The sequence below is a fragment of the Parasteatoda tepidariorum genome, chromosome 7, assembly GCF_043381705.1.
Source record: "Parasteatoda tepidariorum isolate YZ-2023 chromosome 7, CAS_Ptep_4.0, whole genome shotgun sequence".
Taxonomy (NCBI): Eukaryota; Metazoa; Arthropoda; class Arachnida; order Araneae; family Theridiidae; genus Parasteatoda; species Parasteatoda tepidariorum.
The window spans coordinates 68,618,910-68,646,603 of record NC_092210.1 but is presented as its reverse complement, the minus strand read 5'-3'; the positions used below and the strand labels follow the sequence as shown (position 1 = coordinate 68,646,603).

The window sequence follows — 27,694 nt, the reverse complement described above, 5'->3', positions numbered from 1 at the left end:
TATATATATATATATACCATTTATATACAACGTATTTTTCAGCCTTGCAACAGCATCAACATCGTAAGTAAAAGTGTTTGTCAATTGCGTGTGCTTGGAGAACACACAGAAAGTTTCAAGTTCAATAAAAAAGAAGTTAAATTTTCAAAAATATAAAATAATTTATTTGTCATTTTGAATTCATTTTCTTTCCTATAGCATTGATAAAATATAGATAAATATGGATTAATATAGATACAAAAAATGACAAAGTAAAATAATGTACTGCTTTTTAACTATTAATAAACTTCAACGAAATACTTTTTACATTTTAATATCTTTAGGACAATGAAATAAATATATTTTAAAATAACTCAATAAATATGTATCAGTAAGGAAAGATAATTTTTTAATAACCTTAAGATAATACACAAGCTTTATCTTTAATTCTAAGATAGATGGGATAAAAACACACCAAACATTATGCGTGTATGTAAGTAGAGAAAAAAAAGACAAAAGTGTTTATAAAATAAAATAAAAAGAATATTCTATATACTTTGCCCAAGATGGACATTGCACAAAGAGGAATTTTAAGTTCTCTAAAACAGAATTCTTGTTCCTTCTTACATAGTTCTTGCTTTATAGAAATTACGATTTTTTTTTTTAAATTATCATTAAACGAAGTTTTAAAAACATACTTTTCTCAAAAATATTTTTATGTATAAGAAATATTAAACAGTTTTAATAATATTTATGCAAAAAGAATGGTCTAGATTACTTTATCTTTCATTATCTAAAAATCATATTTAAATATTTCATCTGCATGATATAAAAACTTTATACATACCAATGTTTTTAATATTGTTTAGAGCAAAAAACTCAGGTTAAGTTTTAAAAAAATTTATTGTCCTAGTAAAGAATTTAATTTTAGAATATTTTGGAATGAATGGATATAAATGACGTTAATAGAATACCATCGTATGCTTGTCTTTATATTTTAATAACGTAAAATTTTCAGTTCTCTAAAGCAGAATTTTTGTTCCTTCTTACATAGTGTTTGCTTTATAGAAATTAAATTTTCTTTTCTTCAAATGATCTTTCGACGAAGTTTTAAAAGCATACTTTACTCAAATGAATATGTATAAGAAATATTAAGCAGTTTTAATAATATTTATTGAAAAAGAATAGCAGAGATGACTTTTTTGCTTATTATCTAAAAATCATACTTAAATATTTCACCTGCATGATATAAAATCTCTATACATTTTTAATATTTTTAGAGCAAAAAACTCAAGGTAAGTTTAAAAAAAATATTATTTCCTTGTAAAAAAGTTAATTATAGAATATTTTGGAATAAAAACGGTTAGAATTTAAATGCATAAAATATTATATATAATTTTCCTTTAAAATTAATCCTAACTAAAAAAATTACTGAACTCTACAGTATTTATTATTCATTTTTTACCCAATTAAATTACATTATTTGATTTATATAAGCTTGATTTCTAAGCATTTTAATAATCTTTGAAAATTATAGTTAAAAGAAATTTCATGCAATTTACCAATACATATATTTTAAAATTTCACTTTTTTCACTGGACGCAAAGTTCTAAATCCTTTATTCCATCATTAACACTCAAAATGTCTGAAATCCAAAGACTAGTACCTTAAGAAAAAGCACAGAGTAAAAAATGAAGATTTTGAAGAGTGGTTATTAAAATATAAAGTAAAAGAGCAAGTACAAAACAAACGAGATACGAGTTTTTCATACACTAACAGAAAATCAAAAATTCGATAAAAAATAATGAAAAAATATGCAAAGCAAAACTAACGTTCTTATATACTTATGATCAAATGTGCAAAAAAGTTGCTTGTTTTCAAATAATTTTATTTATTTTAGAACAATACTGTTGTAATACAGTACAATAGTGATACTGTGTGCATACTGTGTGAACATTTTGTACGATGCATTAGGCAAATTAATTTTCGAAGCGAAGCGAAAATATTTCAGCTTAATAAGTGGTACTTGTTAAAATATGCTCACATAAAATATTTAAAAAAATGTTCCATATGCTTATAATAGAAAGATTTTGAAAGAAAAAAATATTGTCACACATGACAAACATGTACAGTTAAAAATAATTAATTGTAGATAACATTAATTAATTAAAAATTAAATGTAGATGAAATGATTGAATTTTATACAACCATATTTCAACCATAAAATTTGGTTTATGCTCTTAAATTATGGAATTGATTAGGAAATAAAATATTGATACGTAATCATACACTAGAAATTCAGAAAATATGCAACCTGTTTTTTTCAATGATGGTTTTTCCTTTTCAAAATAGGAAAAAAAGCATTTAAATAGCAAAAACGAAAAAAAAATAAATATTCTTCACGGATATCAAGAAAATATATATTTAAAAATTGATATTTCATTTTAAGTTTAATCAAAAAATAACGTTAAAATAGTAGGGTAGTCTTAAGTAAAATATTCTAATCTAAAGCTTTTGACTAGATAACAAATAATGATATACGCTTATTTAAATTTAACATTTGTCTTTTTTTCATCCCAATAAATGTCGTAATATCTAATTTCTTCAATAGAATTGAAAATGACAAATATTTTTTTACTCTTAAAACAATGAGATGCACCCATTTGTTATTTAATATTAACACACCTATAAATATATTATGAAATTACTTTAATGGTTTTACTAGTTTTTAATGAAAATATCAATGATATTTTCTAACTTTTTTGTATACTAAATGCAGCAATCGTATGTGTTTTTAAAATGTATTTGTTGCCATTTACTTAGGTACAACTTCTTCAGGCGAGTTGGCTACGTAAATAACTTCAAAAATTAATTTGAAACTTTTAATAAAACTAGGAATAGGATGTTAGGCTTATTAGGTCAGAAAAGAAAATCTAATTTAAATTTTTCTAAAAATATTTCTTTCCAATGTCAAAGTAAAAAGAGGACAAAAGGATAACATATTTTAAAATGCCTTTTTTAGCATTTACTTAAGTCGTACAGATTTAAGTGAGTTCGTTAGAGAAAAATGTATCGGCAAAAATTAATATGAAGCTCTATTAAGAGAATGATATTAAACTTCATTGTTAAAAAACTAATTTGAGGAAATCTCTCGCCAATTTTGCTTCATATTTACCAAACAAAAAATTGTATTAAATTAAAAACTAATTTGTATGAATATACAATATGTATTTTCAAATGAAATTTAATTTGGATAATTTTTTTTCAAGACATATTTTATACACACAGGACAATGGATTAAAATCTAGGAGATTTTCTATTAAATACTCCAAGATGGCGATTTATACTAAACTTATTAATAGCTTAAGTAAAGTTTTTTTCATCTTTATTTCATTTCTTAAGAAAAAAAGAATTAACGGTTCATCAATGTTTTTAAAAATTTTTTGCAATGCAATTTGTTAAACAAAGTAAATTCTTGTTAAACATTTATGTAAGAGTTTTTCGAAAATTGATGATTTTTTTCTTAAGTATTTCAACCTATCAAATGTTTTAGGGTATAGTTTCATCCTTTTTAATAATTTGCAGCAAAATCAGTGTTGAACAAAAGCTTTTTTTATAAAGATTTTTTCAGGAAGAGATTTCTTTTGATAACTTCTTAGTGTTATATATTTCAGTAGTTTGGATTCTAATAAAATGCTCTCGTTGGTTTCAGAGTAAAATAAGGATATAGTTACAAAATTTATGAAATTTGCTGAGTTTAAAATTGTAAAGCTTTTGACTAGAATAAAAGAAAATGTTTTATGCTTATTGAAATTTAACATTTATAAGTTTTGTAAGTGTTTTTTTTTATTCCTCTATATGTGGTAACATGTAAATGCGTATATAACAAAATGAAATGGGTAATTTTTTCCCCTAAGACATTGAGATACACCACTTTATTGTTCAGTTTAAATTACCTATAGATATATTTTGAAATTATTTTTTGTTAGTTTTTTTTATTAAAATCTCAATAAGAGATTTTTATTGATTTACATGCTAAATATATGACATGTATATTTTAAAATATTTTTGTTGGCATTTATGTAGGTCCAACTTCGTCAGGTGAGTTAGCTACCTACATTCATAACTTAAAAAAATTTCAAACTTTTTATAAAATAGGGAAAATTAATTTCAGTTGTTTTCGGAAGTATTTTTTTAAAAATGAATAAAGCAAAGTGGATTTAATGCTTTCAAATAAATTAGAATATCCATACAATTAAATTTTCACATGTTAGACATAGGTATTCTCAAGATTGTGTTTTGAGGTACGATTCTGACATATTTTTGGTTTAAAAATGCTTCTGTTGCTATTTACTTAAGTCTAACATCTTCAGGAAAGTTAGTTAGAAAAATATTATCTGCACTAATAATTTTGAAAATCTCTTTTGTAATTGTGTAAATAATTTCAAACTTCATTGCTATAAGTATTAATTCGGCTACTTTCCTTCAAAATTAAAAATTAAAAAATAAGTAATAGTTAAAACTGATTTGAATCTATATACAACTTATATTTTCACATTAAGCTTAGAATGGATCAATTTTTTTCAGTATAAGGGGGACAATTCTTTTTCCTCTACGCATTTTACTGTATTGAATGTTTCAAAGTATTGTTATTAATTTCTTAAGCAAATTGCTACAAAGTTAGTGTTGAACAAAGTTTTTCCCTCTCGAAAATTCTCTCAAGATGAAAATTCTCTTGTTAAAATACAGATGCCGTGTATTTTAGTGCTTCGGATTCTACTCTAATAAAAGGCATCCGGTAATTTCAGAGCAGAAAAAAATAATGTATCGAAATTTACAGAGTGTTAATAATTTTATTCCCCTAATTCCTTTAAATCTTGAGAATATATTTCCCCCTTTTTAATTTACATTTATACAGAAACCTTCCTTTTTTAAATTCTACATGAGGCTTTACATAAATGAGATCCTGTATGTCTTCTTTTTTATTCCAAAACTTTTTTAATTTTATTTATTTATTTATAGTGTAATCGGGTAATTTATAGTGACATATTATTAAAAGCATATAGTCATTGCAAAGGAAGTAATATCTGAATTTATATCTGGTGGTAAGCCTGATTTTTAGTTGAAATATCATAAATTTAAAACCTGATAAGATACGTACTAAAATTAAAAGATAAAATACGAATATCATTCCTTATTTTAAGTCTTTAAATTTAAATAACTAGTTTACAATACACAATAAAAGCTTCTATTACAATAGAAATTTTCATAATGCAAGGAAATGTACAAAAATATTTCATTTTTAGGTATTAATAAATTTCTAATTAGACTTATCTTTATTTCCTATTTTATTTGAAAATTTCATTTAAAAATATATTCATTAAAACTTATTACAAGTGTTTTATTCAGTGAATGAATTTTTGAAAACAATTAAGAAAATCAAAGTTCACTTCCGAAATTAATTATTAATAATTTATAATAAATTGGTTCAGACACTATTTTAAATTTAAAAAGAAATATTTTTATCAAAATACTTTGTCAAGTTTTTATGTAATATTTTAATATGAAAATAATATAAAAGTGCAACATATAAATAGAATTTGAATAAAAATAAAATAATATAAAAAAATGATATGAAAATAAGATTACATTTCCCGCTAATACAAATTTGATTGCAGCATGTTTTTTTTTCTTCCAGATTTTTTTAAACATTTATAGAATACAGATTCTAGATTCATTCTTACTATACTTTTGATATATATTATGTATATATATATGCATTAAAATGCATTTTTTGCTATTCATTTAGGTCCATCTTCTGGTGAGTTAGCTTAATAAACTCTTAACTTCAAAAATGAATGTGAAACTTTATATAAAATTGGGAAACCGATGTGAGAAATCAATTTGTCATAACATAAAGACTTATTTTGAGGTTCTTTTCGAAAAATTTTCTTAAAAATCAACAAATTAAATATGAGTTAAACAATTTGAAATAAATTTGCTTGAATATGCAATTTACGTTTCACATGTTACTAAGATATGTTCACACGACTGTTTTTCGAAATCCTCTTATAACATATTTTTGTTTTTAAAAAGGTTTTGTTACCGTTTACTTAGTTCCAACATCTTCCGTTGAGATATATAGAAAACATTTTTTCCATGAAATTAATTTGAAATTCATTTTAGAAATTGTGAAAATCATGTTGAATTTCAATGGTTAAAAAACAAAAATTTTAATTGAGCTTTAACTTTCGGCACTTAGTACAAATTAAAATTAACAAGAAAATAATGTGATAGATTTTAAAATAGTTTTAATGTATGTACAATTTTTAATTTCGCATTAACATGTTTTTTTCAATATACGTATTCTAACTGGACAATAAATTAAAATCTGTGTTAAAATCTGTAATTAAAAGTTTTATATCTTTATTTTTCTTATAAAAGAAAGAATCAAAGTTTCATGAAAGATTTCAGAATCTTTTTGCAGTCTTTTAAATAAAGTAAGTTCTTGTTCAAACACATTTAAAAGAGTTTTTCGTGAACTGACTATGCAGCTTTCACACTGTGTATTTCACTCTTTCAAATGTTTTTTTGATAATAGCAGTAAATTATTGAAAAGTTAGTGTTGAGGATGAGGAAAATCTTTTTCTAATGAAGATTCAGGCAAGGAGAAACTCCTCTTGTTGAACTCTGAATGTCTCATGTTTAAGTGGTTTGATTTTAATATAATAAAATACTTCAGTGCAAAAAAGGCTAACGCTTCACGAATTTGCAAAATTTGCAGAGTTAAAATTACTTTTTTTCTCTTAAATATTATCTAGTAAATATTTTTCTGCTTTTTTACTTTATATTTCAAACATAAACCACTCCGTTTTTAAATCATTGAAATTTACAAAAGGCTTCCCTTAAACCATTTCCAGTATAATCTGATGTATATATTTTTTACAGAAAAATTCCTAAAGTTTCATTTATTGTAGTTTCAGTTATTTCCATTTACAAGTTATTAACAGCATATTTTAATTTGCAGAAATATACGAAGTAACGTCTGAAGTAATATCTGGAGGTAAGTCAAAAAAAATATTTTTTTTAATTAAATTAATATAAGTGATAATCTGCATGGAGTCCCTATTTAAATAAAAAGCTTTCAATACGTAATTGAAACAACTTATTTTATAAAAAAAATAATAATGAATGGATCTTTTCATAAATATTGCATGTTTATAGTAAAAAAATTGTTTCAACAAAATATATAATAATTTCCATTTTTTTTTCGAAACTGACTTTTCAGAAATTGATACAACTTATTCCATTAATATGAATATTTTATCCTATCAAAACGATCACTTAAATTCAAAGTCTTAAACCCTTAATTCAAAGTTTCAATTATTCCCATCAATAAATGTTTTATTTTTCGTTCCTACCTTAATAGAAATGTCTTATAAAATATAATATCTTGCTGGATATTTTCAAGACAAATAATATAAAAACTTTTAATATTTAAATGACATAGAAATTAAAGGGTCGAAAATAATTTACATAATAATAAATTAGTATAAATAAAAAAATAATAAAATAATGATAAACTTTTTCCCAAAAATCTAATTTTGAACTCCACATACATATTATAATACATGTTCTTATATTTTTTTACATTTGTTGTTTACAAATTTTTATTTTGTTTGTTTGCTGAACTTATGTTTTAAATAATTAGCTATTTGCAAGGAAGTATTGCAGAGCTTTAATAAATATTTTTAATAATGAGGTATAAATAAATGTCCTTTTTTATTTAAACTGAATTATTCAAGAAAATTATAAATATTGTAATGTATGATTATTATGTGCAATTAAATGTAAATAAATAGATTGTAAAATAGTTTTAATTAATGCAAATATTTTTTCAATTTATATGAAATTGATTAAAATTAAAACGAGCATTTTTGAAAAAGAAAATCGAGATGGTGCTTCAAAATTACAACATTGTTAAGAAAATATGATATTGTTAGGTAATCCTACCTTGAAAAAAAAATAAAGAACCGCTTTTTTCTAATTGTTTTGTGTAAATTTTAAAGTATAAAATATGTAAAACGTAGTAAAATCTAAAATCTAGGGGAAAATAATAACAATCTTGTTTAGAAAATATATACTTATAAATAGAATGTTTCCATTTTTTGTTTAATTACTTAAAGACGATAAATGTACGATAGTCTTGGATTCTAAAGTTGGAAAGCTAAGGATTAAATTTAAAGTAAAAGTTTCATTCTTAATTAAACAACTATGAGTTTTTGAGTTCTTTTTTTATTTTGATATTTGTAACTACATATAATTGTGCCAATGATATGAAATAAAGTTGCAAAATTACGAAATTTTTAATTACAATTAAAAAAAATCAATGCACCAACTCGCTGTTTAGTTTTAATTGCCCTATAAGCAAAGTATAAAATTAATTTTAGTTAGCTTTTCAGAAAAATTTAAGTGTTAGATTCTTATTTATTTGGGTGATATACACTCATATACTCGCAAACATACACATTTAANTATATATTATAATGAATTTTTTACCATTTATTTAGTTCCAACATCATCAGGTGAGTTTGTTACAGCATATTTGCATAAAGAAAATTTTTATAAATTCCCTGCTCAAAAACGAAAAAGATTTTTTCGTCATTTATTTCATTAAAATTAATAAACTTTAAAATGGCGTTTAAATTTTTAAAAAATTTAAATATGTAGGCAATTTATGTTTTCTCATCAAATTTAGGGTTTATACATTTTTTTTCAATGTATCCACACACTGGGTAATGAATTCCTGTAAAACTTGTGAGAATTTCTACTACATACTCAGTAATTTCTCCCGAAAAAAAATTTTTTTTTTTAAATATGTATCCGAATAAGATAGTCTCCTGTTATACCAATAGGTAATATAAATTTTTTCATGATGTTACATTAAATTATACAGGACTAAACCAGCTTGAGAGTTTTACATTTACGTTAGGAATATAATAAATCCTTGAATTATAATTTATTAATAATGTTTAATTTTCCTTGAAACTTACATAATTTTATTACGATATTAGAAGAAATATTTTTTGAACGTTGCGAAACATTTTTGTCAAAGGATGGAGACTTTCTGTGTAACAAGGTAAATTTTTGTTCTAACGCTTATAAAAGAGTTTTTAAAAAACAGACTCCCGGTTTTTCCTGTGTATTTCACTCATTTCAAGGAATTTTTAATTATTTCTTAAGTAAATTGCTGCAAAGGTATCGTCCAACAAAGTGTTAATAGAAGAATATGGAAGATTTTGTAAAGGAGAAACTTCTCTTGCTCAATAATTGCTGTTTATATATTATACGCTAATTTATAAAATATTTACTTGCAGAAATATACGAAGTATTATCTTCTGTAATATCTGGAGGTAGGTCTCATAAAACAATAGTTTCACTTAGAATGATTGGCTTGATAATTTGTTTAGATACGTTATAAAATAAATATTTTTAAACATTTATATTCTTTTTTTAAGCCTCTGCATTTCACAATTTAATAAATGGGATTTATATTGGATTGAAAACGACTTATGGTATTTTAAAATATTTTATAATGAATAGAAATATTCAAATATATTTTATATATAAAAAAATTATAACGAAAATCAGAAAAAAAGGAAATAATCTTGATTAGGAAATATAAACCTACTTAATTTTACAATTCCTGTATTATTTATTAGACACTGGAAACAAAGTACGATAGTCTTGAAATTTGAAATTATAAATTTTTAAACTAGATATCAAGACATCTTTCTACTAAAATTAAACAATTATAAGTTATCTAAATGCTTTTTTATAAATGCAGTTATACTAAATTGTGTCAGTGGCTTAAATAATTAATAGAAAATTAACATTCTTATAATCTCAAAAAAATACAATGCATTCCTTTGCTGTTTTGCTTTAATTTATCGATAAGTATAGCAAAAATTAATTTTTCTAATTTTTTCAAATTTAATTATATATATATATATATATATAATGTATTTCTTACTGTTTATTCAGCCCCAACATCTTCTGGTAAGTTAGTAACGTGCAATATATCTGCATAAACAAATTTGAACCTTTTATTATGAGATTGTGAAAATTATGATATTACAGATCCCTTTTTATGAAAAATAAAATTTTTATTTAATTTAATATTTTGACAATTCTTTCTTTAAAATTGAAAAAAAAAAACTAAAACAGTTTAAACTTAAAACTGATTTGTTTAAACAGACAAAATATGTTTTGTCATGAAATTGAGGAAATTCATTAAATGAAATTTTTTTCATTGTATATTAGACTAACACTGGTTAATAAATTTCTTAACCTTTGTGGTTTTTGACTATATGCTAAATAGCGACTATTAATACAAAACTTGTTTAATAATCGGGGATACCATTTTCATCTTTACAGCCTTCTTGACACTAAAAAATAAGGTTCCAAAAATGGTTTTTTTAAAAGATTAAAAGAAATATTTATCGTATTAAGACCTTCATTTATATAAAAATAAAACAATGAGATGAAAAGAATGATCCAAAAGAGAAAAAAAAAACAATGTTTGTGAAATTAGGTAGGTTATTGTTCGAACACGAACCTTATTTAACGATTAACTAGTTTTTCTTAAACTGACCATGGCGAATTTTCAGAGTATATTTCAGACTGTTATGTGTTTCAAGGTATTGTTATTTATTTCTCAGGATAATCTGCTTTAAAATTTCGAGAAAGTCTTTTCCTATTGTGGATTTTCTTAAGTTGAAATATTCTCTTGATAAAACTGTTATGCTTCAGTGCTATGGATTCCACTTTAATAAAATACACCTGTTGGTTTCGAAGCAAAGAAAAAAAGCGATATATATTTACAGTTATTTACGAAATTTACAGAGTTTGAATAATTTTATTTCCATAAACTTTGTCTGGCATAGATTTTTCGCTGTTTTATTTTACATTTTAAAAAGGAACCTTAGGATTTTGAATCTTTGTAATTTTACATGCGGCTTCAGATAAATGAATTCCAGTATATCCTAATATATTTTTTATTGAAAAACTTTCCGAAATATAGTCTATTGTTGCATCGGTTTTTTACAACTGCAAGTTATTAACAGACAACATATGTTTTCTTGTAGTAATTTATGAAGAAATATCTGAAGTAATATCTGGAGGTAGGTCTCATTAAACAATGGTTTTAATTTAATATAAGACTGATAGTTTAGATACATCATAAAATTATTATTTTCAAATGCACATATCATTTCTTTTTGGAATCCACTGCATTTCAATCAAAAAGTATTTAAAATGTATTAAAAATAAATTGTCTTATTTTATAAATATTCATAGAGAAAATAATACTTATAAAAATACGTTATAAAATAGGATGTAAGCTTTTATTATAACTTTCTAAATATTTTACAGAAAAATAATATACTAATTTTCAATGTTAAAAAAATAAATAAAAGATAAAGATCTAAATATAATTTAAATAATGACAAATTATTAAAATCATAAAAATAATAAAACAATAATAATTATTTTGCTATAAATACAATTTTGAAATCACAGTATCTATTTTTAGATTCGCAGATATCTTTCACTTCTGCTTGCAAAACTTACATTTCAAATAGTTAGCTACTTACGAACAATTATTCCAGTTCTGAATAAATATTTTTAGCAATGATGTACAGATAAATATGCTTAGAGAGTTACTTTTATTGTTTTCTTGAAAAATTAAAATATTGTCTTGTTTGGCACATTTGTGAAAATAAAAATAAATGACTGAATTATAATTTGCCCAAATGAATAAAACAATTTTAAAATTCGTGTGATTTGATATAAATTTAAACAATTATTTTTTAAAAAGAAAATATTGTATGGGAAAATATGTTTAGTTAAAAATAAATTAATGAATTGTAAATTGCTCGAATTAATGAAACAATTTTTGAATTCGGATGAGATATTTACATTTAAAACAGCTATGTGTGCACGAGAATATCTAAATGGAGCCTATTAATTGCAATATTGTTAAGAAAATATGATACTCATATTCAATTTTACCTTGTAAATTAAGAAATTATAAAGCCTCTTTTTTAATAACAATGTATAAATTATCTATACAAGCAGTAAAATTAATTTTGTAATTTTTTGAAAAAGTAATACTAATTTTGTTTTCAAAATAAATACTTATAAATTTAATTTTCAATTTTTTGTACGACAAAAAAATACTGTAGTCATGAAGTTTGAAATTGGAAAACTTTAGACTAGATTTTAAAAAAAAAATATTTTATTCTTATTAAAATAATATAAAATTATTTTTTTGATTCATATATATATAATGTATTTTTTACCATTTACTTAGTTCCAACATCTTCACGTAAGTTAGTTACATACAATATATCTACATAAATTACATATATTTTATTTACGAAATTGTGAACGTTTTGTTAAATTCCCCTGCTCAAAAAATAAGAAAATCTGATTTAAAATAATTTTTCAACAACTACTTTTTTAAAATTAACCAAAAAATAGTTTAAATTCATAGCTTATTTGAATATACATTTAATTTATATTTTTTCAAGAAATTTAGGCTTTGAACATTTATTTTCTGAATATATTAAGCACACACTGAGCATTGAATTGAAGTCTGTGAGATTTTTTACGCCTCAATATAAGCTCAATTTCAGTCATCTATGCAAAACAGGTTTATGACTTGCGTGAACCGTTATTTCGTATTTCCTTTTTAAGACTAAAAAATAAAGTTTCATTAATGCTTTTTGAATTTTTGTTATAATGTTAAAAGAATTTATTTTACGTCACGAGAAGTTTTCGTTAAAAGACTGACAAAAAAGACAGTGTGTGTTAGCAAAATGGGATTTTTCTAGCGCATAAAAATTAGTTTTTAATGAACAGACTGCGAATTTCGCTCTTTCGAATGTTTCCCTGTATTGTTATTTATTTCCTGAAACGATTCGACGATTCTCTCAAAATGAAATTCATCTCGCTTACCTATACATGCCAGAAGTTTTAGTGGTGTGAATTCTGCTCTAATTAAAAGCTTTGAGTTGTTTCAGTGACAAAAAAGGCAATAGCTAGAGAAATGTATGAAATTTAAATACATTGAATAACTTTATTTTCTTAAATGTCCTCGTAAATATTTTTTTCTGTCTCATTTTTCATGGATGACAAAGCTTTACATTAAGCCAAAAGTTTTCCAAACAGATTCAGTTAACAATGGGTCTTTGACTTCTCAAACAGCCATCTCAGACCCCAGTACTTAACAAAATAAAATAATAATGTCTCATACTCTGCGTTTCAAGTTCCCCCGCAACACTAAAATTTAAATTTAAATCTAAATGAATTTTATTAAAAGTTGTTTATTTTGCCTAAAAAAATAATAATCAATTGTAATCAATAACCATATTCATTAAAACAAAAATGGAGCACAGCTATAGTTTTCCTATAAGACGAGTTATCTCGTTCGTAGTGATGAATGAATTGAATATACTTACATTTTGTGCTTTCAAATGAAATTTAAAGTTGGAACAGCATTTGTTCCTAATATATAACACATGACTTTTTGAAAAACAATATTAATAATAATATGTCTCTTTATAATGCGAATTATGTATGTAGAAATACACAAAAATGTAGGTAGAAATATACAGGAAAAAAAAAACAATATAATAAAACTACGTAATTTCTCGTGTTCAATTACATAACTACAAATTTATCGTTAACAGATATGGAGAAAAAAATTGTCTTTCAATGTACTTTCCCGTCTTTCAAATTTTTTAATGTTTTGTAATTATTTCCACAAGTAAATAGCTGCTTGTCAGTAACTTGGGTAAAGTATTCACCTTACTACGACGTTGATTGAAGTTTTACTTCTCACACTCAGTCCCAGATAGGTGTCAAATGTTTTAGAGACTTGGAGTTTTCTGTAATGTAATATCACCACTGATTTCTGAACCGTGGAAAATTTTTCAAGATTTAAATTAATTTATATTTTAAGAAACTCATTTTCATTATAATCTGATGTATTTTAATGAAATCTTTGTATCATTGTAGTTGATTGTTCTTTCAGTTGTTTATTGCTTTAAATTAATAAAGACAAATTTTCAATTGCAGAAATCTATGAAGTATTATCTGGAAGTAAGTCACATGAAACAATAATTTTGCTTGAAATATTAGGAGTTCAGCAGTTTAAAAAAAACAATAAAATGAACGTTTCGAAATATACACAATGCAAAAACCTTCGGATCAAATTTCGGCTAAAAGTACCGACACTTTAGTTAGGTGGTACACCGTATGTCATAAAATCTGTTTTTAACTGAATGTGTGACCGTACAAAATATCTAAAATACCATAATTTTTACAATAATAATTACAGTAAAATCACTGAACCACTCTAAATAAAAGTATATTTTTGTAAAAATTATGGCATAACATTTTACAATAAAAATGGATTTTATGGATGATGCACCCAAAATACCAGGGCTTTATAATAGAGCAATTTGTTTCAGAATTTTTTTACTGTGCATATCACAATTTAGATGGATTTGTAATTCATTTAATAAGCTATAAAACATATATTTGTGATTCAAAATATGTTTTCATATAAAAATTAAGTATAAAATTAACATTAAATGTTAAAAAAAAGTACTTATAAAATTATATTTTTTTTTAAGAAATAATACGATTTTTTTCAAACGATCTATTTTTCTTAAGCTCAATTGAACAAAATATGAAATTTATCTGTACCAAATGAAAATATTCTGAATAAAATTTTTTTATGAAATAAGGTTGTATATTGATGTACTAGTATATTAAATTTTTAAATGCACTGAGAAAAAACTCTGGTGAAATTTTCATACTATATATATATATATATATATATATATCCTGGTCCTTCCTTTCTGGTATCCTTTTCCTGGTATCCTTTTCTGGTAGTGAAATTCTAGTTAATGTAACTAAAATATACAACTTCATTTGGTAGTTTTTCCGTTCGTATGGTAACGATGTGCTGGAAATTCAAGATTTCAAAAATATAGTTTTTATTACCACACATTTAGTAAAAAAACAACACTAAAAAGTAACTTTAGGCGAATAAATATTATTTATGTTATCCTTTAAACTATCATGATAAAATAACAAAATTCTTCTGTTAACACATATTACATAACTTCATTTTGTTATTAATATTACCAAAATTATTACCGAAAATCTACTGAAAACATTACTTAGCATATTGGTGTTGCCTTAGAACCAAAAACACGGTAAATTTTATATATTCTGGGATAATTTGTCAGATTTTTTTCAGGGTAGGTTTTATGAATGAAAAAAAATTAAATAAATATCGAAACATTTCCAGTTGAATTAATTTAATATACAATTTGAGGCTTGTTTTTATGCGAATACTTAAATGCAATTGGCGTGATATTTTTATTAAACGGTAAAAAGGCTAATATAGGACTTGATTTGAGTATGAGTTCAGAGCCTAATATATAGCTTTGAACTAAATACGCATTCATATTTTCTATATGCTTTAAAAAATACTTGAAAAAAATCTTGAAAAATAAAACTTGAATAAATATTTTCAATATGTCGCATGGATGCTGAAATAGTTTGAAAAATAATACAGATAAAAATTTTATCATTTTTTGTTAACATTTTCTTTGCGAAATTTTGATTTAAATATTTTAAATTCATTTTTCAAAAAAAAAAAAATTAAAGAAATTATGAGAAAAACTCTAAATATACAAGCCATAAAATCTTAAAAAAGCTAATAATCTTTACAGTTCTTCAGAAAATATATACTTATGAAATAGATTTCCATTTTATATTTAAACAAAAGAATACGATAAAATCTACAACAGTTTTCTGAAAAAAGTGATGACTCTTCACAGAATATATAAATTTTAGACTAGTTTTTAAACAAAATATTCTAGTTTTACAAAAAATTATAATTTACAAATATTCTTAAAGATTTTGGTTTGTTTCATTTTTATAATTGTTGTTACATGTCAGTAAAATGAAAAGATTGATGATAAGTATTACTTTTTTTTAAACTAAAGAAAAAAAAATAGGTAAGCTACCTACTAGTAGAGTATAAATTTAATTATTCTGCCAGATGTAAGATTCTTACTGTTTAGTGAGAAATATACAATACATTTTTAATACAATTACTATTATTTACTTAGGTCCATCATCTTCAGGTGAGTTAGCTACTATAAAATAAATTTTTAAGATTTAATTTGACAGTTTTTAAGCAATTGTGAAAATAATGCCAAATTTAATTGTTCAGGAAAAAAACATATTTTCTTCTTCATTCATAATTGTTTTATCATTAACATAGAAGAAATTGGATTAAATAATTTAAAGCGCAATATATTTGAATATATTTTCATTAGAAATTGACTTTTCCTTTTCATGATATTTATGTTTTCAAATGAAGTTTAAAGTTAGAATAGTTTTTTTTTTATAAAATATTATATAAAAGCAAGATACCCGTTTTTTGTACGAAGTGAAAAAATCAATAAATGAGAGTTGAAAATTTCCACTAAATCATGCACAAAACTGAAAGTTATAAGCCAACACTATCAGTAAAACTAAAAATATTCCACTTTTATTTAATAATATTTTTTCCCTTCCCATTGGACTTCCTTCATTGGAATAGGCAAAGACATTTTTAGTGACCCATCCCATCAATACAAATAAAAAAATGTAAAAACCTTAATTGTATTCAGTATCATTTGGCATGATGTTCTTGTTTGAAACCAACTTATGACAGAAAACTTTAGACAACCGAGCAATTTTCTCCACTACTTATCCGAGAGCGTAAAAAATCTCTTTCCACAATACCTATATTAAAACTGCAAAGTGTTTATTGGTGATAAGTATACTAATTGTACCCTAATGAAAACAGGGAAAAGAATTTTTTTTTTTGAAAAAAGAGAAAAAATTAAGTAAAGCCTGACCTGGTTATATATATTTTTTAAACTTTCCGTTTTCAACTCATTGTAATTTTACACGAAGCACCTACAAATGATTTCAAGGACATTCTCATGTATATTGTATAAGAAAATATATAGTAGGTTATTATTTGAATTATTTATGGTTATATATTAACGAAGGCACATTTTTAATTTTAGAAATCTATGAACTATTATCTGGTTAGTCGAATGAAACAACAGTTTTATTTTAAATATTGAATATAACTTAAAAAATTAAATATAACTTAAAAAATGATCATTATAAAATGAGAATTATAAAATTAAAAATGCATAATTATTATTAATTTACGTAAATATTTCTTTTCTTATGCAGATAAAATTTGTGATAAAATATATTATTATTATGATTATTATTATTATTTCTTAAAATTAGAAGATAATATTTGAAAAAAGTAATTTTGATATTTTATTATCGAACACGTATGGCTTTCTTCATTAAAAATTGAGAAAATTCCTTTTTCACGAAACTGAAACTGAATATTTAGACATATGTTCTTTTTATTTTTCTTTTCGAATTTCAAAATGAATATTTTTTTCTTAATTTGGCAATGAGAGGCTGAAACTAACTGGGCAAAAAATGGACAGAAATAAAACGTTAAAAGCTATCAGTTTAACATACAGTTCTATTTGTTTGTTTATATTATGCTTATAAATTTACTTAGGTTGATTAATAACTAGCTTAACACCCGTTCTTCGTACGGGGGGAAAAGTACATAAATAAAGTGCATATTATCGACAAATTAAATTATTTATTATTTTATAATATTTTTCTCATTTTTTTCTGCACTTTTCAGAGGTTTTACGTTATTAGATTGAGCAAAACACTTACATACTTTAAACATTATTATATTTTTTAAAGCAATATTATATTGTTAGATTTCGATTCCTGATAGTCAAAACTTAGTATGATCGAGCAACTTTCTCCAGTACTTATCTTTGTTGGGGGACCATAGATACATTAAATATCTATATTAGTGCTTTTTGTACTGAGAAAAACAGTACCATTGATTATCACGCATTACCAAAATTACCAAAGAATAATTTTTAAAATTTTGAAGAAACTTACATCTTTTTAAAAAATTGCTTGAAGTTTTTATACAAGTATTTTTACTTTATATTAATAAAAAATTTTAAATCCGAAATAAGTAATAATTTAATTTTCATAAAAATGTTCAGGATAAAAATTTTAGGTTAGCGGGAAAGGCTAAAAATGTTTAAGAAGTGAAGGAAGCAGACATTTTATTATTGCACAACAAAATTACATTTATACATGACTATAATAGCAATTTGGTGTGGTTGGTGTAGATGATATGATTGAAGTAAATAGCAGGATAATGAAACTGGCAGTTGATGATGAAAACTAAATCATAATCATAATGAAACTTTTATTCAATAGTAGTATTAGAGCTCAAGATATAAAATTAAAGGAATATTTTTCCAAATGACTTTCTAAATGAAATAATAAATTTTTGCATAATAATATCAATAAGGACTGACCATGGCAAAAAAATCTCCTTTGATCTGCCTTTTCAAAATCCATATTAACTCTAATGTACTTAATCACTGCTATGTAGAATAGGAGAACATCCATTATAAGCGGATTACCGAAACATGACACAACCGAAAGAAAAGCTAATTTATCCTGCACACGATATCGCATGTTAATATTTAAATAAATTGGCTATATCTTAATAACCAGAAAGACTGTGAAAAATTAATATAACCCTACAACTAAAGCATTTTTGAGTTTAGAGAAATAAAGCAGCTTATGGAATAAAGAGTAAAAATATATTTTGATGTTCGATTTAGTCCCAGAAATGAATTATTGAGCAATACATTTGTATTGAATTAAAAAAATAGACGTTGATTGTTAAGAAAATAATAAAATATTTATATTTACTTTTCATAAAATGTAATAAAAATTAAATAATTGATTTAATTTAATTAAAGTTGGATCAAGAAGGATTAAAAAAATAAATTAATGAAATTGAAGAAATTTTAAAAGCAAGAGATATGTAATTTCTATAATGGCATCGCAATGAAAGAACAAGCAAGAGAAATTAAATAAAAGCATGTTTTGCATATGCATCATCTACCGAACATGCGCAGTGTTTGGCTTCATCTCGAAATGTACAGGCATACAACTTCATCCACGTTTGAATATGGATAGGTAAAGACATTGATGTTTATGTTTAAAAATCAAAAAAAAATTTTATAAATTTTCTTGTACTTCCGATGTATCTGCATATTTAAAAAATATATAAAGTTCGCGAGATATTAAAAATGGAACAAAAAAATCACTGATTAATAATGGGTCAGCTCTGACTAGTGTTTATTTCTGTTTCAATTTCTAAAACAGTTTGAACAACGGAATGATACTTAAAATTGTTGTAACAAAATTGTCTGAATAGTTGAAATCGTTTAAAAGTACGCCTTTTCTCATCCTAAACTAGCAGCTTAGGAGCAGTGTGTGGAATTTAGTTTGAGTATGTGAACTAAATCTTTGAGTGCAAAAAATTTCTAATAGGAATATTAAAATTTTAATTTATGCAGATCATATAAAAGAGATATTAATTAAAGGATGCTAAAATAATTTATTGAAATCTTTGATTCATATAATAACGATTTATTTAGAAAATAAATCAAAATTTTACGCCAGCACAGGTAAGGAAGTATTTAAAAAACAAAACTGTTTTGGTGTATGATTTCACCATGATCAAGAGAATGCAAAAAATTAATTTTTAAGCGACGAGAAAACATCAAAGAGTTTTTTTTTTTTAAAAAATAGCATAAAAAAACATATTTGAAAGTTGAAAAAATTAAGTTCAGTGCTTTATTTGCATATAATTTATGTTCAAAACAATTTTGTTAATTTTTTGTAGGATCAGGACCAGCAGTATCTCAATTATCAGAGGGTGAGTCAATTTTTCAATCAGATCAGAATTTCAGAAGTTTGTTGCAGAAACAGTTTGTTGCTTCAATTATTTGTAGTTTGAAATTACTGATGGCACATTTTAATTACAGATATTTACGAATTATTATCTGGAGGTAAGTTGCAAGAAGCAATAGCTTTATCTAAATTATTAAGATATTAAATTCACCCCTTGTTTATAAAATATTTACAATTTAAATAAGCTTTCAGAACGAGGATACTTTTTATTCAAAAGAAGGCTCTTGGTATCGAGCCATCATATTTTTAGTTCTTGTGAAATATCTGTCACATCAGATGTTAATAAATAGCACATTTTTACTTTTGCGTGAGGAAATTTAAAAATAAGGACTGAAAGTAAAATTAGAGGCAGATTTTGAATCAGTAAAGTTTACATAAAAAGAACTAAAGAACTTTTTTTTTTACTATAATACATCTATTTTTAAATAAGCAAGCTCCTTGGGCCACTAGGATCTCTAATCATCCTATAATCTCATTATGTTTATAAAATTATAGTTCTTATTAGCTCACATTTAGTAAAATATAAAAAACTGAAAAGTAAATTTAACCGAATAAATTGTTTTTGTGCCATGCTTTGAGATGTCATAAAAGCATTACCAAATTTTACGATATTCAACAAATTTTATCACATATTAGGTAAGCATATTTTATGGGTAATTTTACTTAAAGCATTACCAGGACGTTTTGATAAAAATTACCAAGCATAAAGCATTTTACCGTATGTTGGTAGTTTTGAACATGAAATTTTCTCAGTGTGTAAAAAAGGTATGTCTATTCAGAAAAAGAGCTTTTTTGTGTCTGTTTTTGTAACTAAAATTATCATCTGTGCACTTTAATTAGCATTTTTATGATTCGAATTATTAATATTGTGTGCTAATGCTATCATAAGATTTAAATTTATTCAGAGTTTTAACATTTTGATTTTTTCCCTGTACAATATATCAATAAATTTAAGGCGTTAATAATTATTTCGTGTATGTATTTAATTGAAATATAAATGAATGTGTCTATTTACGAATATTTGCTTGGTAGTGTATGGAGTGAAATTTATTTTACTGTGTATACAACCATCGATCACCTTCTCTCTTCACATAGATTAATGATTGTATCGATTGAATTTTATTGTAGATGATTATTGTAGATGATTGCATATGCAATTGCAATCTATATAGTAGCAATCTATAGAAATTTTTAAATCCCTTAGTGAAAAAAAGCATTGCAGTAAAAATATAAACATGCTTTATATTATTATTTTTACTTTTAATAATTTACTTAAAATAAATTATTTATATATTTTAAATATTTGTTAGATAATGGGTTACGCTGTTTTTTCGGTAATGGCATGAGAGTCATGTTGTAATTGAGTTGTGTTTTATCAAATAAAGCACGGAATGTGGTTCAAATAGCTTATCTGGCTGTTTTACCTATCAAAAGAGATGGGAAATACTAGACTTTTTGTGTTAAGCAGCTTTACGGTGCTGCCATCTATGCGTGAGCGAGGCTATTGTATTCTAAATGTCCATGGTTAGACAACGGAGACTACAGAACATTGAAAACTCTTCATAAGATGAAGAAAATAGAGGAAATAGTGTGGTGTCGACGAAGGGACTTGAACCCCCATTCTCTCGGCACTGAAATTGACAGATTAGCCCTCACGGCTATAACATGTACACAGCTTCAAGGAACTATGTGACTCATTTCGTGGGCCTAGTTGGTGCGATTAAATTGTGATTGTTTAACCGTATTATTTGAAAGAAGTTAACGGTTTTCTCTCAGTCAACAATTTGAATACCATCTTATTTATGGTTATTTGTCTGCTTTGTTTGAATATATTAAAATAATATTTAAGTAAATTGTTATTTAACCATTTTTTTCGAGAAATTTTTAACAGTGCAGGTATTGATAATCTGAAACTGCAGTGTATGTATTAATAATCTGAAAAACAGTGTATGTACTAATAATCTAAAGGAGGGTGACTAATTGGTTAAAAAGAACAAGCATAGACCTTGACCAATGACTTAAAGAACATGAAAGATATGTTTTAAAAACATTACATGGTAGTAAGTAGTTTGGCACAACTTTAATATCATTATAAGCTGAAAAATCACTAAAATCACTTCCTATTTTTTTAACAAAATTTAATAACTTAGTCAATGATATTCCATTTTTTTCTAAATGTTTTGAAAACTATTTTATTTTAATTTCTCCATTTTGCAAAATCAGATGTTTCTTATTTTATTAAGACATAGTTTTATTTTCTCTTTTATTTTGTTTGATTGTCTTACTCAAACTTATTTTTTTTCCATTCTTTGAGTGGATATTTTTTCTCAGTGTAAATTGTACATAATTTTTCGATGGGTTTCTTCTGCATGTCTGCGTTTCTTTGTTTATTTAATGTTTCTGTTGTGATTTTTCATAACATAAGCAAAAATATCATCATGATAAATATTTATCTATAATAAGTATTTGTGTCATTATCACATTAATTTAGTATAACCAATTTTGTTTTTATTTGTTTTTGTTCTTATTTTTAACTCTGCCCTACTTTTTGCAGGACCATCATCTGGAGGTAAGTAAATTACCTATTTTTCACTATATTGATATGTCGTAATATTTATTTTTACTTATTATACTTTGATATTTTGTACTATTTTTCTTGAATTATTTTAAAAATATAATTTTTGGAAAGTTTTACTTATTTCAATAATCAGTGTTAATGTATTAATTTTTCACAATTTCCTTGAAATATTAAATCAAATTTAAAACTTTAAAATTTATTTTTGACATATTATTAATGCAGGAGATATTATACTGATTTTTTTTCATATTTAATAAATCAAGCAACTTATGATATTTTCTTAGCTTCAATAACAAAACAGAACTATAAAACTATTTATGTTTCTGTGGTGATTCTTCATAACATAAGCAAAAATATTATCATAATAAATATTTATCTATAATAAGTATTTGTGTCATTATCACGTTAACTAAATATAACCAATTTTGTTTTTATTTGTTCTTGTACTTATTTTTTACTGTGCCCTACTTTTTGTAGGACCTTCATCTGGAGGTAAGTAAATTACCTAAAACGATATGCTTCAAACCAAACTAAAACCAACATTTTTCTTGACAAAATATAATTTATTTAAATAAATTGTATTTTGAACTAAATTTGTATTTTGAACTAAATTGTATTTAAAACTGAAATTCAAAATGTAAAATTAAAATATAGTCGCTGCGAACATTTATTACTTTGTAGAGAAAATCAGTTGCAAAAATGAATATGTAATTTTAATTACATTCTATTTTTAGAAATCCAAAAAGGAAATATTTTTTAAGTTAATGAAATTGTTATTTTTAATTAAATTTTCGCCTGTTTCCTGCAAAATAATGGAAAATCTGTCTTGATTTTACATAAAAATATGAAATTAAAATAATGTTTTTTTAAGCATTGTTTTACGCACTTTAATAAAGGCTTTAAACATTTGATGGAATAAACTACAGAATAGGCTCTTTATAATCGACATCATATACAAAATTCTGGGAAAAATATTATAAAAGGCATTGAAATAGTTCATTTATGCTTAGAATCGTATTATTCATTTTGTCCGAATGAATGGAGAATTTTTAAAAAAAAATTTGTATGAATTGTATTTTTTGTTATACATATCTACTGCACAAATTTTATTGCAGGTTTAAGCATAAGGATGTTGCTTTAGCTGACAAAGCATAGCATTACAGTTTTCTTCTTCTTTTATTTAATTAGACAAGTTTGCGTCTTTTTACATACACTTATTTTTAAGATTATGGATCTCAAGACTAATGAAGTTTTTTTTTTGCAAAAATATACTATACATAAGTAATTTATAACTATAAGAGAAAATAACTTCTAGTGTAAACAGTCTATTAAAAGTGGAATTTGTACTTCAACGAAGTGCATTTATTGTCAAAAAACAATTTTAAGTACATCTAGTGGTGAGATAACTAAATTTCTTTATTTTAAAACTTAGTACCTAAGAATATAATATAAACAATAAAAATGTTCAAACATTTGTATAATTATTTGAAAACATGAAAAAATATTTTTGTTTGCAGGCTCTTCTGTAGAAATATCTCAAGGTGAGTAATCTTAAAATCATATTTTCTATCTATGTGACGAAATATATTTTGAAACTCGGTTAACGGCTCTCACGTGGAATAACAATAAAAAAAGGGACCAAACAGTTTTTAGTTAAAGGTAAATTTTAATTTTAATCTAAAAATTATGAAAAAAACTTTTTGAAAACAGGTGTTTTCATTAATTTGCAAAGCGAATTAATTAGGAAAAAAATCTACGCCAAAAAAATTTAATGATTATAAGACATTTGAAGTCCTTGATAGTTTTGAAGATATTTTTGCTTATTTAATTAGTAAATATAAGGCAAAACGAAGAAATGTTGTTACTAACCAGTTGGTAGCGTAACATATCAAGCTATATTAAGAGACAGTTGTTTTTTTTTTAAAGAAAAACACATTTATTTCACAACAACAAATACAGTAATGAAATTAAAGTACCTGTAACGGGATAGTAATAATTTTGCAAAAAAAATATAGAAAAACCCGTATCGGGTAAGTATAAACTTCAAATTCCAAAAACAAAAAAGTATCTTCTAAAAAATCAACAACTCTCTGTTGTTCTTAAAAATTGTCCCGTGCTTTTATTTTTAATATATCTCTTTATGTGTTAATTTTATTTTATTCATTCCTTTGCCAGTTATATATATATATATATATATATATACCCAGGTTTTCATGGTCTCTCGCCCAGAAACAATGTTTTCATGGGCCACATTAGGACCCATATTCCTCATAGAACAATCCCTAACGTCTGTAAGATACTTGAACTTAGTTGCAGACCAGTTCACCTATTCATGGCGACAGTTTTTCCTGCGGGGGAGGCTGTTTACCAGCAGGAAAATGCACCATGTCATAAGGGTCGAATCGTCGAGTAACATTCTAGTGACTTTCAAGTCATATCTTGGCCCCCAAATTCTCCTGACCTTAATCCAATAGAGCATTTGTGGTTCTACTTGGAAAACCAAATCTGTGCTGCCACACTACCCCCTCGCAATGTGAGGGAATTGCAGGACCAGTTTGCGAGCGCTTGGTGCCAGATACCTCAGACTACCTTGTGGAATCAATGCCATGGCGGGTGCTAGCAGTTTTGAGGGCTAAGGGGGGTCTTACATGTTATTAGCAGGGTGGTCGCAATTTAATGGTTCTTCGGTGTATGGATATAGATATTAAAGCGATTAAGAGATTCGTGTATTCCATATGAATATTTGTATAATAGTTAATAACTCGCACGATTATACATATATACATCCAAAATAGCACAGATTAGGATCCTGCTTTTTTTCTGCAGCTAGGAAGTTTATAAGGGGTGGTTGTTACGCAATCGACACTTTCAGGCGTCGTTTAGTTAGAGCCTTATATGTAAAATTCGAAATCCCATTGGTCAAACCTATTGCAAAACTGCTACCTCCTCGCAATGTGAGGGAATTGCAGGACCAGTTGGTGAGCGCTTGGTACCAGATACCTCAGACTACATATCAGCACCTTGTGGAATCAATGCCACGGCGGGTNTGTGTGTGTGTGTGTGTATAAACAGAGAGAGATAAAAAATATTAATATTATTAAATTTAGTAATTTATTTTTAAGGATTTACAAAAGCATGTTAAACATTGCAGTTTCCATTTGAAAAGAAAAGTATTCTTGATCCCACCAAGTTGGTTAATTAAACTTTTAATCATTGTAATTAATTATTGAGTTTAGAGGATATGAACTATTAATGCAACATAACAACTCTGTTAACAAACATGAAATTTTTTATTTACAAAATAATTTTTTAATAATAGCGATCATGATGTGGAAATTACCTGAATTTTTTTATTTTTAAGTATTATCGGTCATAAATTAAAAAAAGCAATTTAAAATAAACTTGAACTCGAATGAAACCTTTGACAAACAAAAATTTGAAAATTTAAAATTCTTGAAAATTTGAAAACGCCAAAAATGGCTTTTGTTCCTAAATTGATTACAGCTTTGATGTGTCATAAATAATATAAGAAGTTTAAAGCCCGTGTTTTACCTCAAGCTGTTTTATTTTCTGTGAAAAGAGTCGCGATTAGAAGCGTTAATTTTCCCTTTTTTCATCATGTCGCTATTTTTTATTACTTTTTTCACCATTGTCCTCATATCGACCAGTATTTTGCCCTATACTGGAAAATATGTTTGAAATATATTACACGTATGCTATTTTATATGCTAAATACTCTAAATTTTAAAAATATTTATGTGTTTTAAATGCATATTTTAATTCTAAACCGAGAAAAAAGTATGTTCGAAAACTACCTGAATATGATAAAATTTATCAAGTTTCCTGCTCTATAAAAACACCATAATTTGGTAGTTTTAAGCGAAGCGCTTTGGTTATAATTTTGGTAAAATTACCAATAAAATATCATTTTATAATTTGTGATAAAATTTGGTAAGTGTCGTTAAATTTGGCAATTTCAGCAAGAGAGAGAACATGGTGAAGAACTAGATAAGTGGATCAATTTATTTTTCAGTTTTTTTTACTAAAAGAATGGTAACAAAAAATATAATTTTGAAAACTAGAATTTTCGGCAATCTCTTACCATGTCAAAAAATTACCAAATGAATGGTTTAAAAGCTGTATATTTTGGTTTTATTAACCAGGATTATGTTACAGTTTTTTACACGAAAAAAACCTTATCATACAGTGTAGCAATTTCCCTACATTTTTTTTCTCCATGTCTACATACAGAGCATGTTACAAAAAAAATTAATTCGTTACAAATTTGGTAATTTACTATGGTAATTTTAAATAATAAATTGATCAATAATAGCTATTAATTTTTTTCATAGTTGCAAAACCTGCAATTCTGGGTAAGTAAAAATGTCAATTTTTATTTGATTTGTTAGAGATTCTTAAATTGCTTTATAATGAATGAAATATGTTTGTTATCAAATTATAATTATGCAAGTAAATTATCATAAATAAAAAAAAAGGTTTCAAATTTGATATAATGAGAAAATGTTTACTGTTTTTTGATTGAGTTCATAATGTGTTCGAAAATTAAATATACAACTGTAAAGTTTATGTTGTAAATATCTGGCATAGTTGAAATAAGTACGCCTTATTTAAAGTTATCGATTTTTTGAGAAACAGATAAAATATACATTAAATAATCACATTTAATAAAAAGAAATATTTATTCACTTAAATATTTAAATGAAAAAAAAAACTAAATTGCAATATAATCGCTTAGGAAATATTGCAATGCTGGTTCCTATTTCCATTGCATAAAACTCACATTAAAATTGCAATTTATTCTTTTTTCAATGTAAGTTGAAAAGTTTAACAGGTATTCTATATTATAATTTTTGCAAGTTAACATAAAGGTTTTGTTATTTAAGAATTATTGTTCATTAAAGATTATTAATATTTATTTAATGCTACATATATTAGATTAAATTTTTGCTGTGGAAAGTTAAAAAAAACAATTTTAAAAGAATAAAAACATAATAGTTTTAATTATTTTATTGAAAAATGTGTGTCTAGTTTAGTTTTGTTCAGAGTGTGTTAATATGCTTTCAGTTTAGTTTTGTTAGCTGCTGCGGATATAGATTTGCCATAATAGATTCTTCTTCTGATAGAGAAGATAAAAACACA

At 24.7% G+C, this 27,694-nt stretch overlaps 1 protein-coding gene across 1 annotated transcript in view; it reads left to right on the top strand.

The window, feature by feature from the left end:
- The window catches only part of LOC107447057 (uncharacterized), a 47,740-nt gene that overhangs the window by 999 nt on the left and 19,047 nt on the right, over window positions 1-27,694 (top strand). Inside the window, exons 2-20 of the mRNA XM_071183800.1 lie at window positions 43-63; window positions 1,260-1,274; window positions 4,066-4,080; window positions 5,789-5,800; window positions 7,007-7,042; window positions 8,550-8,564; window positions 9,357-9,392; window positions 10,024-10,038; window positions 11,127-11,162; window positions 12,353-12,367; window positions 14,122-14,145; window positions 16,194-16,208; window positions 17,145-17,165; window positions 19,889-19,921; window positions 20,031-20,054; window positions 22,511-22,525; window positions 23,012-23,026; window positions 24,052-24,075; window positions 26,887-26,907. Of these exons, the coding sequence (XP_071039901.1) occupies window positions 43-63; window positions 1,260-1,274; window positions 4,066-4,080; window positions 5,789-5,800; window positions 7,007-7,042; window positions 8,550-8,564; window positions 9,357-9,392; window positions 10,024-10,038; window positions 11,127-11,162; window positions 12,353-12,367; window positions 14,122-14,145; window positions 16,194-16,208; window positions 17,145-17,165; window positions 19,889-19,921; window positions 20,031-20,054; window positions 22,511-22,525; window positions 23,012-23,026; window positions 24,052-24,075; window positions 26,887-26,907 (408 nt within the window). The remainder of the gene's footprint in view (window positions 1-42; window positions 64-1,259; window positions 1,275-4,065; window positions 4,081-5,788; window positions 5,801-7,006; window positions 7,043-8,549; window positions 8,565-9,356; window positions 9,393-10,023; window positions 10,039-11,126; window positions 11,163-12,352; window positions 12,368-14,121; window positions 14,146-16,193; window positions 16,209-17,144; window positions 17,166-19,888; window positions 19,922-20,030; window positions 20,055-22,510; window positions 22,526-23,011; window positions 23,027-24,051; window positions 24,076-26,886; window positions 26,908-27,694) is intronic.